Here is a 17087-nt window from a genome sequence, read left to right as displayed (position 1 = left end):
GCAGGCGGGGCCTGGAGCGAGTGGCCACAGTAGAGGCGGAGCGAGGGGGCCCCGCACGGCTGAAGGCTGGAGTCCGGAGGCGGGCGGTGCGGCGGCGTGGGTCTAAGTCGTGGTCCTTCCCTCGCATGGAGGGCGGTAGTGGGGCAGTGGACGTAGGGCTGGCCCTCCTCGGGTGACAGGAACTCCGGCGTGGGTGACCGCAGTCCTACCCTGCTTGGGTGTTGGGACAGACAGCAGCGCAGTGTCCGGTAGCCGGGCTTCCTCTCTTACGACCTGAGCGTCCCGCTCCCCGACCTCTGTGTGAGATCCCACGGAAGTTACTGCAAGCTGAGCCAACAGGTGTGATCGGAACAGAACCTTGCAGGGTGGGCTGGTCCATCTTTAGTCGGCTGTGTTTCCGCGTGCTCTCTCTAGCTTCCTGAACGTCCTCTCCCTTCTTCACCCAGAATTTATCACCAATGTTGGCGCAGTCCTAGTTCCTCATCTGGGTTTTTCTGTTCTGTCTGGCATGGCAGATTTCCCTGGTCCTGGTGCTCACCAGCTAAACACAGTTGGCTTTGGGGCCGGTGCTGAAGCAGAACTGTATCCCCTGCGTTAGCACTCTTGCTTCTACTTGTGCTGCATTTGAGGTGGGAAACTGGCTGACTGTTCTGGTGCCCTCATTCCTAAAGGCCTGAGGTGATGTTCTGGCCTTAGCATCAGAACACACTTTTTCTCCACTGTCAGAAACGAAGAGATTTTGGGTGTGATTTAGTGAGAAAACATCAGGCTCTTCTTTCAGAGGTAGGGGCCAGTATCTCTAGCAATGAGAGTTCCCCCAGATCAATTCACTTATTCTGAAAATACCAGGCAAGTATTTTGATTCTTTTAAGAAATTCGCAGTGGACGGTACATGGTTTCTGCCTTGTGGAAGTTCAAGTAAGACACAGGCTTTGATGACCAAAGGACAGCGCAGTGCAGGGGATCCTCTGGGTGGATAGACAGTGGGCGCAGCTGAGGTGGGAGGGTAAGGATGCACCCCTGCTGGGTGCAGTGGCAGGGCCAGGGGGAGGAGGGGTGGGATGGGAGGTGGGTCACGGAGAGAAGGAAGCTCTTGCCTGTGGCTTAACACCCAGGATGAAGAACAAGGATAGGGGAGCAGCCACTGTGGCTGTGCAGAGCACCTGTTCCCTTTGCTCTCTGGGCATGTCAGGAGCTGAAAGTCACCACTGCGATTAGCAACTGTAGATTTCCTCCCCTTAACCTGAACTGGCAGCTCCAGCTTTCTGAACTGGAATGGTAAGAAACCTGTATGAAGTCGTTCACATAAAACAGCAACCTTAGAACATAAGCTGCGGGAAATCAGGCTGTCTTGCATAAATATGGGGAAGGTCCCGAACCCAAAACCCTTGGGTACCTATGTTGACAATTCCAGAATTCTTCAGGTTTTAGAAAGATAGTGTGTATCCTGTATGTCCTGGGACACTGCTGCGGGAGTTGGGAAAGTGTCACATAATCAAGTGTGTTACTATATCTGTAATTAAATAAGTAAGCATCCTCACTGTGGGATAATTAAGTCTTCAAATAGCCTCACATCAGTTCATGTCAGGTGTTGCCCCAGGTGAGTTTATAGTAGATCAGATTTTGCTATCAAATGATTTAGGGAAAAAACATTGGTTTTCATAGCTTTTTGGAATTTGCACTTGTCTGAAATGGGTTATTGGGCAGAACGGTGGGTTGGGTGATCCAGATAGCTTTCTAACCTTTTCAAAATTTGTTCTAAATTTTCACTTTCTTAAAGCAAATGACTGGGAGTTCCCTTTTCAAAATTTGTTCTAAATTTTCACTTTCTTAAAGCAAATGACTGGGAGTTCCCACAACGTCAGAGATGCCTAGTCCAAGTGGGCTTCAGGATACGTCCTGCGTGTCTTCTTGTTTCGGATTCTGCATGCTCATGCTTCCTTCTGCCAGAAAGGATAACGGGGATGGATCGCTACTGCTTGGGAGCATTTGGTCCCTCGGGCAGCCCAGCTCTGTAGGGCTGCTTTGCTCTGTGGACTCACTCCCGTGAGATGGGCTCGTCTCTGCCAGGGAGGGTTCCGAGGGGACGTTTCCTCTTTGGACACTGCAGAGCACAGATAGCCAGGATCTTTGCAGCAGGGACTTAGGCTCGGTGGCCGGTTGTGGCCATCGGGACGAGGCGGCCCACGTCTTGTGCCTGAATGATCGCCCTCTCAGCTGGCCCACCCGACCCTTCACTGGCCCATTGGCAGCTTTAAGGTCAGCCTTTAACCGTGGTGATAGCACCCAGCATAAAGCAGTAATAATCACCAGAGCAGTACTCTGGGGAAGAGGAGGTCAGCCATTTCCCGATTACAGAACATACACGGTAATGACTGTGTAGGGCACTGTCTTAGCAGTGCCCAACATGGCATTCCTTCATGCGTTTTATACGCTAGTGTTACTATTTTTACGTAGACTTTTAATTTTGAGGTCATCATAGACTTATGTGCAGTTGTAAGAAAAGGTACGGAGAGGTCTGCGTACACTGCCCGTTCCTGCTGTGGCAGCATCTGGAAAAACTGGAGTTGCCATCACAACCAGGATTGCATGTGTCCATCCCCACAAGGGTCCCTCGTACCTTTCACAGCCAGATGCCCCTCCTGGACCCCTGGAAAGCACTAATCTGCCCTCCTCTGTAATTTGTCCTTTGAAGAATGCTGTGTAAGCGAAATCACACATCGTGTAGCCTCTTGGAATTGGCTTTTTTCACTCCGCATGATTGTCTGGGGAGCCATCCAGGTTGTTGTGTCTGTAACTAGTTCGTTTTTATTTCTGCAGAGCACTCCGTGGTGTGGATGTGCCGTAGTTTGCTCAGCCATTCGCCCACTGAAGCACATCTGGGTTGTTCCAGGTTTTTTGGTTATTTGAAATAAAGCTGCTATAAACATTCGTGTACAGGTTTTTGTGTGGCTGTGTTTTCATTTTTCTGGAATAAATGCCCAGGTGCTGGGTCACATGGCAGTTGCATGTTTTGTTTTTAGAAAACTACCAACCTGTTTTCCAGAGCGGCTGTGCTCTTTTCACATTCCCATCAGCAGTGGCTGAGTGTCTTAGTCTGCTCGGGCTGCTGTACAAACTGCAGGCAAGGTGGTGTAAACAACATGTTCATTTCATTATTTTGGAGGCTTGGAGTCTGAGACCAGGGTGCTGGCAGGGTCTCTGGTGAGGTCTTTTCCCTCGGCTGTTCTGGTGTCTCCTCTTCTTCTAAGGACTCTAGTCCTGTTGGGTCAGGGCTTTAACTTTATCTATCTCCCTAAATGCCCTCTCTCCAGATACAGTCGCATTGGGGGCGGTTAGAGCTTCAACACATGACTTCTGGGGGGACACAGCTGAGTCCATTACAAAGCGTGATGAGTTTCTCTGAGTCTTTGCCAGTATTTTGTGTTGTGTTTTCATTTGATCATTCAGCAGGTGTGTAGTGGTAGCTCATTGGGGCTTTAATTTGTGTTTCCCTAAAGGCTAAGGCCGTGCTTATTTCCACCTCCCACCCTCATAGGAGAAACGTCTCTGTGCCTTCTGCCTATTTTCGAATTGTCTTTCATTGCTGAGTTTTGAGAGCTCGTTGTATGTTGTAGGTACGAGTCCACTGTCAGATGTGGTTTGCAAGTGTTTTCTCTCAGGCTGCAGCTTGTCTTCCAGCCTCTGAACAGGGTCTGTTGTGGATCTAAAGCTTTAACTTTCAGGAAGTCTGTTCTATCACTTTTCCTTCCTGAATCCTGCTTTTGCTGTCAAGTCTGAGAACTCTTTGCCAAGCTCTGCGTCTCCAGGATTTCTCTCCTGTGCTGTCTCATGGTTTTGCATTTGTATGCTCTGAGTTGATTGTCGTGTAAAGTGTAAAGTTTAGATTGAAGTTCTTTGTTTTGCCTGGAGCTGTCCAATCGCTCCAGCACCATTTATTGAAAAAACAGTGCTTCTAACATGGAATTGCTTTTGCATCTTTGTCAGAAATCATTTGGGCATATTCGTGGGGTTCTATTTCTGGGGTTTTTCTCTTTTGTTCTGTTGCTCTGTCCCTCCACCAGTGCTACACGGTCTTGATTACTGTAGCTATACCACAAAATTTGAAATTGGGTTTTTTTCAAATAGGAAAAATTTCAAAAATGCAGAAAAGTAGAAAGAATAACAACAGAACAGACACCTTTGTCCCTGCTCTCCAGAATGAATAAACGGTAGCTTTTTAAAAAGTCGTGTTTGGTTCCAGACTTTTTCTAAACAGTGAAGCATCACAGATGTTGTTAAGGGTTCTGTTGACCCCCTACCCCTGGTTGCATTTCTCTGTTTCTCTTCAGAGGCAGCCGCTACCATGAATTTATGGCATGTGCTTCCTGCTCATCTCTTGTTTCCTCTGCATGTGCTGTGTTCACAGACAATGCATAGTCCTGCTTTTCGGGGTGTTAAATACAATACAAGTGACTGTGTTGTTGTTTATTTTAAAAATTTATTTATTTTATTTATTCATTTTTGGCTGCATTGGGTCTTCGTTGCTGTGCGTGGGCTTTCTCTAGTTGCAGTGAGCGGGGGCTACTCTGTTGCCGTGCGCGGGCTTCTCATTGTGTGGCTTCTCTTGTTGCGGAGCATGGGCTCTAGGTGCACAGGCTTCAGTAGTTGTGGCACGCGGGCTCAGTAGTTGTGTCTCGTGGACTCTAGAGCACAGGCTCAGTAGTTGTGGCTCACGGGCCCAGCCGCTCCGCAGCATGTGGGATCTTCCCAGACCGGGGCACGAACCCGTGTCCCCTGCATCGGCAGGCGGACTCTCAACCACTGCGCCACCAGGGAAGCCCTCATCTATTTTTTTATATTGACTTACTATTTAATTTTATAACTGCTACGTTGAGATAAAAGTGACGTACAGTAACTCTGCACATATGTCAAAACACTTTAAATATGTCCCGTGTGTGTGTATATATATGTACATGTGCGTGTATGCATATGCCTGCATAGCTGTCATTGTCGTCAAGGTGGTGAACAAACCCATCACCTCCACGATTTTCCTCCTTCCCTCACAGTCCTCTCCTCCCATCCTCGACCTCCAGGCCGCCGCTGACCTGCTTTTTGTTACTGTAGAGTAGTCTGTCTTTTCTAGGCTCTCCTATAGATGAAATTGTGTGTACATACACATGTACTCCTTTTTCCTGATTTTTGTTCTTCAGCATAATCGTTTTGAGAGTCATCCTGTTGCTGCATGTTGGCAATAGTTCCATCCTATTTGTTGGTGAGTCGTGTCCTGTGCGGGGATGATTGGTTTATCCGTTCACTGTTGATGGGCATGCGGGTTGTTTCCAGTTTGGGCAGTTACGGATGGGGCTGCCATGAACATTCGTGCACAAGTCCTTGTGTGGATGTGTGCTTTTATTTTTCCCGGGTAAATACTAGCAGTGTAATGACAGGGCTGTAGAGTTGGCAGATGTTTAACTTTTAAAGAAATCTCCAAACTGTTTTCCAAAATGATGATACCATTCTGCATTCCCATGAGTGGTGTATAAGCGTGCAGTTGCTTCACACCTTAATCACTATTGGGTAGGTCGGTTTAAGAACTTTTAGATGTTCTGATAGGTGTATAGTAGTATCCTTATTTACGTGTGCATTTCCCTGGTGGATAATGACACAACATTTTTCCATATGCTTACTTGCTAGCTATTTATCTTGGTTGAGTGTCTTTTCATATATTTTGCTCATTAAAATGTTGTTAAACTGAACTTTGGATTTTCTTTATATTTTCTGGATAGAGGTCCTTTGGCAGGTGTGTGATTTGCAAAGCAATTAGGGGCTTGTCTTTCACCCTCTCAACAGTGTATTCCAGAAATCAGTAAAACCATCTTTAATGAAGTGCATTTATCATATTTTTCACTTATGGATCATACTTTTTTTTTTATATCTAAGAAATCTTTGCCTAACTTAGGGTTTGTAGAAATAAAGTTGATTTTTTTGTATGTTGCTCTTGCATCCCACAACCTTTCTATACTCATTTATTACTGATAGTAGCTTTTGGGGTGTAGGTATAAGCTTGTCTACATAGACGATCGTGTTGTCTGCAAAGACAAACATTTTTACTTCTTTTCAATCTGGATGCCTTTTATTTCTTTTCTTGCCTGATTGCACTGGCCAGCACTTCCAGTGTGATACTGAATGGCAGTATCCCTGATCTTAGAGGGAAGCGTCTGGTCTTCCACTGCTGAGTGATGTTTGCTATGGGTCTTTCAGAGATGCCCTTCATCAGGTTGAGCAAGTTTCCTTCTGTTCCTAGTTTGCTGAGAGTTTTAAATTTCATGATGAAATTTTCCACTGTAGGAAACTAGAAAAAAGTAAGCAAATCAAACTAAAAATAATTGAATTACATTGATTAAACCGACTCTGCTTAGTTGTGCTGTATTATCCTTTTTTATATGTTGTTGAGTTTGATTTGTTAATATTCTATTTCATCTAGAATTAATGATTTGTTAAGAATTCTTTCATCCACATTCACGTGTGATACTAGTCTTTTATTTGTTTTCACAGGACTGGCCTCAGTTGTGTTGATTTTCCCGCATTGATCTCGCTCCTATGTTCATTCCCTTCCTTCCTGTGAAGCAGGGTATTTAGAAGGCAGTATTATATAAATCGGGGCCATCATTGTTGCAGAAAGCAAACTGCTAGCCACAAGTCCAGTTTGTGTTTTACTTAGTAAAGATATTTTTTTCCCATGCTTATTCAAACTTTATTTGAGACAGGGAAAGTTATTTTTAAAGCTTAATGTTAAATAAAATCACAGCACTGAACTGATGTCTATTTTTCTAATTTTCAGGAGGGTTTGCATTTGTGTATGAAGCTCAAGATCTGGGGAGTGGCAGAGAGTATGCGTTGAAGGTAATAAAGGGGGACAAACGCTTTTGTGGGTGTCGGTGTGTTTTAAAAGAAACAGGTGTCTAAGTGACAGTGTTTTCAGAGATTTATCCCTGTTCTTTAGTTTGTTTCTTTTTTGCAGTCTGTGTCTGTTTGTTTTGCTTGTTTCTTCTGCCGGTGAAGCCTCAGCAGTTTTAGAGGACTGGAGAGCTGTGGTCCCCGACTTTGGGGCGGGGACTCAGCGGGCGGCCAGGGGAGGAGGGTCAGAGCTGCCAAAGCAAGGGCTCCACGAGTGCTGGGAGCTTGAAGGCCACTCGTGTAAAACAGCGTTCACAGTGTATCTATAAATAAGGGCCACGGGGGTGCGGTGGGAGGGGGCGTCCGGGCCACTCGGGGTGCTGGGCACGCGTGCTAGCTTGTCCTGAGGCTCGCAGAGGGCCTGTCTCGGGGGCGGCCGAGCTGGCGGTGTGCACTTGCACTCTGGCATCCAGAACTAGACCCACATCTCACTTTCCTCTAGCCTGTTTGGGGAAAAGCCTCCTACTGTTGGTTTTTCCTATGCCCTTGGATCATAAAGGCCCATTTCCAAGGGTCTGTAACCTCTGGCACGTTTCTCTGCGGGTCAGATGTTAAAGCACAGGCGGGGGAGCCCTTAGATGCGCGGTGTGTGTTCTCTTGGGTACAGAGCACTAAGATAGAGCCTCTACTCTTCCCTCGTACGCTATTTCCTGATACAGAGATTACTGTCCAACGAAGAGGAGAAGAACAGAGCCATCATTCAGGAAGTGTGTTTCATGGTATCCTTTTCCTGGTCACGTGGAGGCCTGCGTCCAGCTGTGGTTGAGCACGGCCGAGAGGCTGCGCAGTGACGCCCTCTCCGTGTTGGCTTCCCTGGACTTACCTGCAGCGCGTGTCTAGTAGGAAGGAGTTCTCTTCCTTGTTCTTCACTCTCAGGGTGATGATAAGAGATCTGTACCCTTGGGAGCGTCGTCATTCCTGCTGCGAGGTCTCCAGGCCAGGGGTGGGCAGCCCCCTGCCTCTGCCCTTCTGCCTGTCCTTCGTGACCTGGTGTGGCCCACGGTGCCCGGCCAGCAGCTGTGCCCCCAGCCCCTCGCCAGGCCTGGTTCCCATGGGCCTCTGTGTCGCTTCTGATCAGCCCCCCGAGTCCCTCTCGCCCTGCCCAGAGCGCGCGGGCCCCCCCGGGGCGTCCATGCATGGCGCGTCGGTCTGTGGGGCTGGCGCTGCTCTGCTCTCCACTCGCGCACGTGCTCTCCTGGAACTGGGGTCTTCCCTTTGCTGTCAGAATCTGTTCTCTTCCGTCTCAAAGCTCTGTCCACTGTGAGCCTGCCGGCCGCCTGGGCCCAGGGGTCCTCCCCTTGCTGGGTTCCCGGTAGCCTCGTTCACCTTCACAGCCTTGCGCATGCCACGCCCTCCGCCTGCTGTCCTGGCCGGCCTGCGGTCAGGTGCGTGGCCAGCGTGGTGGGGGTCTTTGTCCCCACCTTCCCTCCCGCTCCCCCTCCTGCCTGCGTCTTCCTGCAGTCCTGGCTGCCCCCTACCTGCTTGCTGTCCTCTTCTGGCTCTGACGCGGCGAGATTGCAGGCTAATTGCATTCACTGTTCTGACCTTAGTGTCTTAATGTTATGTATATATTGTTTTAAACGTGCAGACTTACGCATTCTCCTTTAACAAGACACCTGCAGAAAAAACTTTCAGGCCACGCAAATATTGTCCAGTTTTGTTCTGCAGCGTCGATAGGAAAAGAGGAGTCAGACACCGGGCAGGCCGAGTTCCTGCTGCTCATGGAACTCTGCCGAGGTGAGGTTCCAGTGGCTCGGGACCGCCCAGCAGTCGAGAGATGCTCCCGGGTCTTCTCTCCCGGAGACACGGTGGCTGTCCCGCAGAGAACATGGCCCGCTGTCCGGCGGGAGCTCTTTGAGAGGCTGCATCCCCCCTCGTCCCTGCGCTGGGCGTGGGGGCAGAGATGGGTCTGAGAAAGGGGTGGAGGCGTGCTGTCAGGGCTCTCGGGCAGCAGGAAGCCGCCTCAGGCGGGAAGCGGTCAGCTGAGGCCGGGGAGGTGGGCTTGAGCGGCTGCGACCTCACCTGCGTCGAGGTGGCCACACTTGCACTTGCTGTGTTCTGAAGGGAGGACTCCTGTGTCCACTTAAGGCAGCGGAGAGCCCATGCCTTCCAGAGAGTTCTAGGGGCTCAGCCTCTGTCTGTGGCGGAAGCAGGCCCCCCGCCTGGAGGGTCGGGCTCGGCTCGTCCCCGCACTGAGCACCTGCCCCGTGCTGGACCCGTGTGGGCAAAAGAGCGGGGGCGAGGTGGCCGGAGCCCGTCCTGGGGCTCGTGGATGGAAGGGGCAGGGCAGGACTCCTGAGGTCCGGCAGGCGTAGAGGACTGGCTGTGGGGCCCGGAGTTGGGGCAGGGGCCGCCAGACGTCCTGCTTGTCCATCGGTCGCAGGCAGCGCATGTGGGGCCGCCACGAGGCCAGGGGAGAGTGAGGGAGACTGCGGCAGGCGGCTACCCAGGAGGGAAGCAACCCCAGGGGTCACTGCCCCCAAGGAGTGTCCCAGGAGGAGGGGTGGGGGGCCGTGAGTGCAGGAGTCATGCTGCAAAGAAGAGCAGAGACGGGGTGTCGGGGCTGCTGGGGAGGGGGTGCTGTGGACTGCAGCCGGGAGCCAAGGTGCACAGGATCCCCGCCCCGAGCGAGCGGAGGAGGACGGGGGTCCCCATCCTGAGCAGATAAGGCAGAACCTGGAGCGCACGGCGCTTTCCGACGGGGTGGCGTGGGCGTGCCGGGCTCCGGCCAGGAGCGGCGTTGAGTTGCAGCCACGTGCTGGCTCCTCGGTTCCCACAGCTGGTGAGTGCCGACCCGCGCAGCCCAGGTCTGGCGCCCGGTTCTCCCACTTAGCGGATGGTTGGCGTCGCTGGGTTCTACCTGCAAGAGGCCTCATGCTCACTGAAGACAGCGTCACGTGGGAGCTTGTGAAGCGGGGTCCTCTCCTGCGAGCCTGCCGCGCCCACGTGGTGCCCCCACGTTCACACGCGCCCTCTGGAAGGCTCCCAATGCGCGGGGGCGGCGGGGGCCGCGCGGGTCCCACAGGGCCCTCTCTGGGCCCTTGGTGTCCCCGGAGAGCCGAGGTTCGTGTACAGCGCTCCCCGCTTGTTGTTCAGTCGCTCGCTGCGCCTTGGCGTTGCTTTGATCTTGGGTTTGGAGGCCGTGGGCGCCTTTCACGAGTGCGGGCCTGCGGGTGGCGCCTGAGGCGGGGGCGGCCCCGACGCGGCGACCTCGGCGAGTGCACCAGTCTTGGCGGTGCTGCCGGGACTCCCCATCTGGGCCAGCGCGCGAGGCCCAGGTTGAGCACTAGGCATGGCGGTGGCAGCTCCGGCGACGCAGGGTCTTTGGGAGTGGTGGGGGAGGGGCACGTGGGCACCAGTTCCACTGAAGGTTGGTCTGGTGGTGGCCACCCTGGATACATGCCCCAGGAGCCCCCATCCCTTCCTGGGACCCCAGCTTTGTCCTCCGCGGTGCCCTCTCAGCCGCCGTGCCACCTACAAAATTATCTTTAGGAAGACCGCTCTTGATTCTCATGGGACGCCAGAGGCCAGCGAGCCCTGACCTCGTGCACGCGCCGGCTCGCCCCCGCTGCCCCAGACAGCCTGGCGGCCACTGTCATCCCTGCTCTAGACCCCTCGCAACACCTCATGGGGCCTGTGCCCTGTCTGCGTCTTGGGGGTTGGCGGTCTGTTCCTGAGGGCCCCGTCGGCCCTTGGGGCTCCACCTCTACTGTGGGCCCCCTGCCCCCGCTGAGGGTTAGGGTTAGGGCACAGCACAGACAGAGCCCAGCCCCAGTCCAGAGTCAGGGTGGGGAAGGGCTGTGCAGCTGTGCCGGGAGCTGCGGGAGGGGGTGGCAGGGGCGTGGGAGCTGGCGGGTTGGCAGGAGGCAGGGTCGCAGGGCGAGGGGCTGAGTGCCGGTTGACTGTGGGGCCTGTAGATGTGGTGGCGCCCTCGCAGCTGCATCGAGTGGACCGCGGGCCCTAGCGTGCGGAGCTGCGCTGCGGAGCGTGGCAGCCGAGGCAGCCTGAGGCCCGGACCGGGGAGGGGGCGGCCGCGGAGGCCAGCCCGGCAGAGACGGCGCGCGGCACACAGTCGTGGAGGGAGCTGCCGCGGAGGGGACCGGCCGGCCTCACTGGTCTGGACTGCGGCCAGTTACAGCAGGACTGGGGCCTGGGCCTCAGAGACAGGAAGGCACAGCCTTGAGGCGGGCGTCCTGGGGCCTGGGATGGGGGCCCAGAGCCTCGCTCTCCAGGCCTGTGCTCTTCCCACGCCGCACTCCTTGTTGTCTGCGTGTTCAGTGTGGAGATTTCTCCTTAACGGCGGAGGACCGTTGTTACCTAAGGAAACACGGTGATTATCTCCTTAGAGACATTCGGAAAGACATACGCACTCGTGGTTGTTTTTCTTGTAGCTTGCTGCGTCGTGATGGGCTCCCAGGGTAGGAGGACTCTGCTGGTGGCTGGGCAGGCGCTCCCATGCAGGGCTCTGTGACTCACTGTGGCCCTGGTGGAGGTCGCACACTCCTCTGCGGGGCTTGGTGACCGCCGGAGGGCGGGGTAGCCCCCCCCCCCGCCCCCGGCCCGCGGTGGGCTTAGGAGGGCAGTGGGCCTGGGGCGGGCGTAGCCTTTACAGCTCTGTGGTGATGTGAATTTAATTGTCTCTTTTAGGGCAGCTGGTGGAATTTTTAAAGAAAATTGAATCTAAAGGTCCGCTCTCGTGCGATACCGTCCTGAAGATATTCTATCAGACGTGCAGGGCGGTGCAGCACATGCACAGACAAAAGCCGCCCATCATCCACAGAGACCTCAAGGTACCGCCTTCACGCTCGCGCTGCGGGACAGGAGCCCTCGGTCCAGATGAAGCCCTCTTGCTCTGCTGGGTGTCGTCGCCTGCGTGGGTGTGCTCATGGGCTCGGGGGCCCAGTGTGGCGCCAGGAGGAGGTGACCGCTCCCCTGGGCTGCGCGCGCCGCCACCCTTCCCTCACCCGCCTTGGGGCAGGAGCCCTGCCGCCTGGTGCGGGGGCAGGGGTGCTTCCCTGCCGGGGTGCTGGCACGCCCATCCCAATGCACACACGGGATCCGTGTGTGCGTGGAGCTGCCCTTTGGCATTTTGCCGCCTGGCCGGGGGCTTAGTGATTTTGCCTTTTCCTGATTAATGATGCTGAATGCTTTTGCCACGTTCATAGTCATCAGTGCTCTTATTCCCCTCACTCTTCGGTTAAGTGGCTGTTTTCTCGCTGTTTTTCTGTTGTCTGTTGGTTTTATTTATTTATTTACGTTTGGCTGCGTTGGGTCTTCGTTGTTGCTGTGTGCGGGCTTTCTCTAGTTACGGCGAGTGGGGCTACTCTTTGTTGCGGTGCGCGGGCTTCTCACTGCGGTGGCTTCTCTTGTTGTGGAGCACGGGCTCTAGAGCGCAGGCTCAGTAGTTGTGGCGCACGGGCTTAGTTGCTCCGCGGCATGTGGGATCTTCCCGGACCAGGGCTCGAACCCGTGTCCCCTGCATTGGCAGCTGGATTCTTAACCACTGTGCCACGAGGGAAGTCCTGTTGGTTGGTTTTTGTACATTCTTACAGCAGTCTTTTTTAAGTTACATGTGCTGCAAGTGTTTTCTCCTGGTCCGTGGCCTGATGTTAGCAATAATCCAACATCCACAAAGCTAGTGCCCCGACTCTGACCATGGCTCAGGGTAGCAGCACACCAACCCCCTTCCCCACCTTCCCTGCCCCTCCTCAGTCCTACTTGCTAAAAAAACTGTAAAGCAGACCCCAGACGTGCCATTTCCCTCCCAGAAACTTCTGTACTACTTCCCTCATGTCCAATCTGTAGCCAGCCTTCCTGGTTTCCTTGCTGGTCTAGAAGAGTGCCGTCCTCAAGTGGGGGCGGGGCAGCTGTGTTTCTCCTCTGTCTCAGGAAAGTGAAAAACTAGAAGGCTGACGCTAAAGAATCCGTGTCCGAGAGCTCAGCCTGGGTTGGGCTTCTCAGTGCCCGGGTCCGCGGCAGCCGGCCCCGCTGGGGGACTCCCTGCAAGTGCTCCCCGTGGATGGGAGTCCTCACGTGGTGCTCTGTGGAGGGGCAGGAAGGACACAGGGATGTACCAGACACGAGTGTCACACCCAGGGCTGCGTGTCACTCGCTGGGAGCAGTTGTGCACTTGCGTCCTCTTCAGTATGATTTACCTTTCGCTCTTTGGGGCGTTTGGGAGTGGAGTCCCACAGTCCATTTGCTCGGCGTCCAGACTTGGAGGCTGTCCATCTCGGGAGCCCACACCGAGTGGGGCCGGCAGACTGCAGACGTCCTGGCCACTGGGTCGAGCAGGTGTGGCTGGGTCAGTAAAGCTGCCCCTCACCTGGGTCACGGAATCCTGATCTTCTGACTTGTTTTGACCGTTCGAAAAGTACAGCCCCGCTTAGCATGTGGGCTGGTGGTGGGACCTGGCTTATGGAGCCGTGGCTGGGTCTGTGCCTTCCCGTTAGGAGTGCAGTCTGGGTCCCTGTTGGTTTTGGATTTTAAAATTCATCGCATGTATTCACAGTTTCTGAATAAGAGGTCTTTTGTGTATCTTTTGTTAGATTTCTTCTTTAGTTATTGATGTGTTTGATTATTTTTAAATGGTATGTTCATTCTTTTTTCATCTTCTAAGGTTTTTAAGCGCTTTCATTGTACATCCTACGTTACTAGGTCAAGTTATCTTTGATTTGTGGTGGATTTGAACTTCCGTTTGTGTTTCTGGGCATCCCATTTTGAGGTATATGCACCGACTTTGGTCAGAAAGAAGTGTCCCCAGGCCCAGAAGGCCTCCTGGCCGCTCTGCCTTCAGAGCGTCTCCCCACCGGGCGCCACACCCCATGCGTGCCCACGGTCCAGCCTGCACCCCGAGTTCATAAAGACCGTCTTTGGAACTTCGCAGGTTGAAAATTTGCTGCTCAGTAACCAGGGGACCATTAAGCTGTGCGACTTCGGCAGTGCCACGACCATATCGCACTACCCGGACTACAGCTGGAGCGCCCAGCGCCGGGCCCTGGTGGAGGAGGAGGTGAGCGCGGGCCGGGGCGGGGGGCCCGGGAGGCCCGGGAGACACCCTCACTCACCGCACCCCACACCTGCTGTTTCTTCCTTGCCTTTTCTTGTTGCAGCGAAATGTGTAACATGAAATGTACCACCTTAGCCGCTTTTAAGCACGCGGTTCAGTGGCCTTCAGTGCTTTCACGTCTCCACGGCGCCTCTGTCCTCTCCAGGACTTTTTCATTATCCCAAACGCAGCAATTTAAAAAATCACGTAAAAACCTACCTTCACAGGACATTGGGCAGCTCCCACGGGAGCCGCAGGGGAGACGGGTGGGCGTGCTCCGAACACGTGTGAGCAGGGGGCAGCGCTGGGCGGGCGCAGACACCCACGTTTGCGGCCGTGGCCAGGGGAGGGAGGGTGCCACCGTCGGCCCACGCACATAAGCAGCCCACGGAGGCTGCACAAGCAAAGAGAGCGATCCGAGATGGAGCCGGGTTCCGAAGAAGAGTGCTGGGTGGAGTCTCCGCCGGGCAGGTGTCTGTTCCTGGCTGCCCGCGCCCTGCTGTCCCTCGGGACCTGCGCTCCCAGTGGCGCGCCCACGTCTCGGGGCTGTAGACGCATTCCCTGCCCGGTGGTGGGCAGAATTGAGGGGGAGGAAAGCCTTGGCCGCGTGGGCTGGGGCCGGGCTGAGCCGCCTGGTGGGGCTCTGAGTCACGTTTCCCAGGGCGGATCCTCAGAGCTGCGCAGCCCTGCCCCCGCCCCACTCCCACACCTGGTGCCCCGAGCCCCCACCTGTTCGTTGTTGACGAGGACTCGTGGGCGCCGTTCTCTTCACGGGTCACGGTTCTGTGTGTCCATGGTTGCTGTGGCACTGAAATGCCCCAGACATGCTTCGTGCTGGCCCCCGTGTTCCCTTGACCCCATCCTGGCAGGGCCCAGCCACAGAGCCGCTCGTGGGACCGCCCTGGGCCAGGGCTCTCGACGGGCGCCGACTGCCGCGGCACAGGGACCACCGTGCAATGTAGCGGCTATCACTCACCTGTGACTTTTCCTCTGATACGTTTGTGTCCTTTATTTAGATCACCAGGAACACGACTCCCATGTACAGGACGCCGGAGATCGTGGACTTGTACTCGAACTTCCCGATTGGCGAGAAGCAGGACATCTGGGTAAGGCCGCTCGCCCGCAGTGCATGGGCAGCCCCGCCACAGCTGGCGCAAGGCCCTGGGGCGCAGGCTCCTGCTGGTCCCCTCAGCCTCCCTTCTCTTTTCCTCTTGGCTTGTTCTTCCGTTTTTTCAACGGCCCTTGTAATGCTGTTCGCGGAGATGTGCTGACGGGGGTGTGGGGTCGGGGGGTGGGTAGCAGAGTGGGTGCAGGTGCTGCGTGGGCTTTGGGCCTGAGACAGGTCGCTCCTGCACCCTTGGACCTGAGCTCTCCTGGTCGGAGCCCCTTCACGGGGCCGGGGGTTCACGAAGCCACAGTTCACATGGTCAGAAAGAGGACCTCCAGATGGCCTTGCAGCTATATGCTGACCTGGTGGTGGCCAGAGCGATGGCCGGGCCCGACGCCTTGCAGGGGGCTTCAAAGTGAGGTCAGGCCACACACTTGGGGTGACCCTTCACATCTCCTGGAACATGTCCCATCGATGGAGGGCAGTCCCTGTATGCGGTGAGTGTGGGGCCTGGCTGAGCAGGTATCTGCTGACGCCTTGGTTCAGAGTCAGGCACAGAGCTCGGGGAGCATGGCGCCGTGCACATGGCACTGCTCCTGCCCGTCTCAGGTGTCCTGCGGCCTCTCCGGTGTCCCTAAGAGCAGGGACAGATGGCCCTGAACCCCCGCGCCTCGAGGCTCATGGTCTAGGCCCATCAGGCCCGAGTCCGGCCTCAGCCCCGCCGTGGGTGTGAGTCCCTGTCCTAGGGGTAGGTGGAGACTCTTTGACACACATGAGCTGGTCAACCCCAGGTGGGCGCCCTCAGCCTGTCCCAGCCCAAGAACCACGTGCACGCACACATGCGGGAGTTGGAAGGCAGGTCGGGGGTTGGCGCTGGGGCTTGGCCTGGTCTGGGCCCAGAATGAGCTGCTCCCCCAACACACTGGTCGGGTTTGGTTCCCCATCATGTTCCCGTGGCTGGAGCTGTGGTGGAAACATGGCGGGGACACTGACGTTTGGCTTCAGTGCCGACCCCGTGGAGCCTCGACAGCCCCCAGATTCATCCCCGGCGCTCACGTCAGCCCAGAGAAGCATGGTGGGGGCACCCTCCTTGCAGTCGCCTGGCCACATGCCCCTCTGCACAGCCGGCCGGCCGGTAGATCCCCACACTGGGCTGCAGGAACTTTGCATCTTGGAAGGACCTTTTGATCACAGCGTGAAGGGCTGGAGTTTATTGGCCGCTCTGACTGGGATGGTCTCTGTGCCTGGCAAGCGTGGACCGCGACCAGATGGGCGGGGGCGCAGGTGAGACTCGACGGGCCCTGCCCATCTCCTGCAGGCGCTGGGCTGCGTCCTGTACCTGCTCTGCTTCGGGCAGCACCCGTTTGAGGACGGGGCGAAGCTCCGCATCGTCAACGGCAAGTACGCGATCCCTGCCGACGACACACGCTACTCCGTGTTCCACGGCCTCATCCGTAAGTCCCACCTGCCGACGTCCCCCGCACCCCTGTGAACACACGTCCTGAGTGGCTGCTCCGGTGATTTTGTTCCTCACGCTGTCATCCCTCGCTTGCTTTTAAAATCAGTACCGTAAGCGAAACGCAGGGCCTCCGGGGTCCCTAGCCCCTGCAGAGCAGGTGGTGCTTGCTCCCCAGGAGCCCGGCCTCGGCGCCCGCGGGACGAGCACACGCTGCCTCTGCCCTAGGTGCCACGCTCAGGGTCAACCCTGAGGAGCGGCTGTCCATCACGGAGCTGGTGAGCCAGCTCCAGGAGATCGCGGCCGCCCGCAACGTGAACCCCAAGTCGCCCATCACCGAGGTAGGCCTCCGCGTGCTGCTCGTGGCCCCACCGTCTCGACGTCGCCATAGAGCCCGGCTCCCCGGGCGCTCGCGGCCCCACGCGGGGGGGGCCCCCAGGCAGCGGGGTCGCCTGAGGAGAGGTGTGCCGCCACGTGGGGTCTCCGGAGTTCGAAGCAGAGCCGGGGGCCGGGCAGGGATGGGAGCGGACCCGGAT

General features: G+C 55.7%; 1 protein-coding gene across 7 annotated transcripts in view; it reads left to right on the top strand.

The window, feature by feature from the left end:
- The window catches only part of GAK (cyclin G associated kinase), a 48135-nt gene that overhangs the window by 491 nt on the left and 30557 nt on the right, over window positions 1–17087 (top strand). For 4 of the 7 annotated variants that reach the window (XM_033856456.2, XM_033856458.2, XM_033856455.2 and 1 more), the window contains exons 2-9: window positions 6824–6885; window positions 7599–7658; window positions 8562–8676; window positions 11587–11729; window positions 13826–13951; window positions 15004–15093; window positions 16414–16549; window positions 16780–16892. In XM_033856456.2, the coding sequence (XP_033712347.1) occupies window positions 6824–6885; window positions 7599–7658; window positions 8562–8676; window positions 11587–11729; window positions 13826–13951; window positions 15004–15093; window positions 16414–16549; window positions 16780–16892 (845 nt within the window). Of the gene's footprint in view, window positions 1–6821; window positions 6886–7546; window positions 7659–8561; window positions 8677–11586; window positions 11730–13825; window positions 13952–15003; window positions 15094–16413; window positions 16550–16779; window positions 16893–17087 lie in introns of those variants that run through there. The other 3 variants (XM_033856460.2, XM_033856461.2, XM_073804712.1) reach the window with 3 other exon arrangements.

The sequence above is a fragment of the Tursiops truncatus genome, chromosome 5 (genome assembly GCF_011762595.2).
Source record: "Tursiops truncatus isolate mTurTru1 chromosome 5, mTurTru1.mat.Y, whole genome shotgun sequence".
In the NCBI taxonomy this organism is placed as follows: domain Eukaryota; kingdom Metazoa; phylum Chordata; class Mammalia; order Artiodactyla; family Delphinidae; genus Tursiops; species Tursiops truncatus.
The sequence above is the reverse complement of the archived record's forward strand: the minus strand, read 5'-3'. Positions and strand labels throughout refer to the sequence as shown.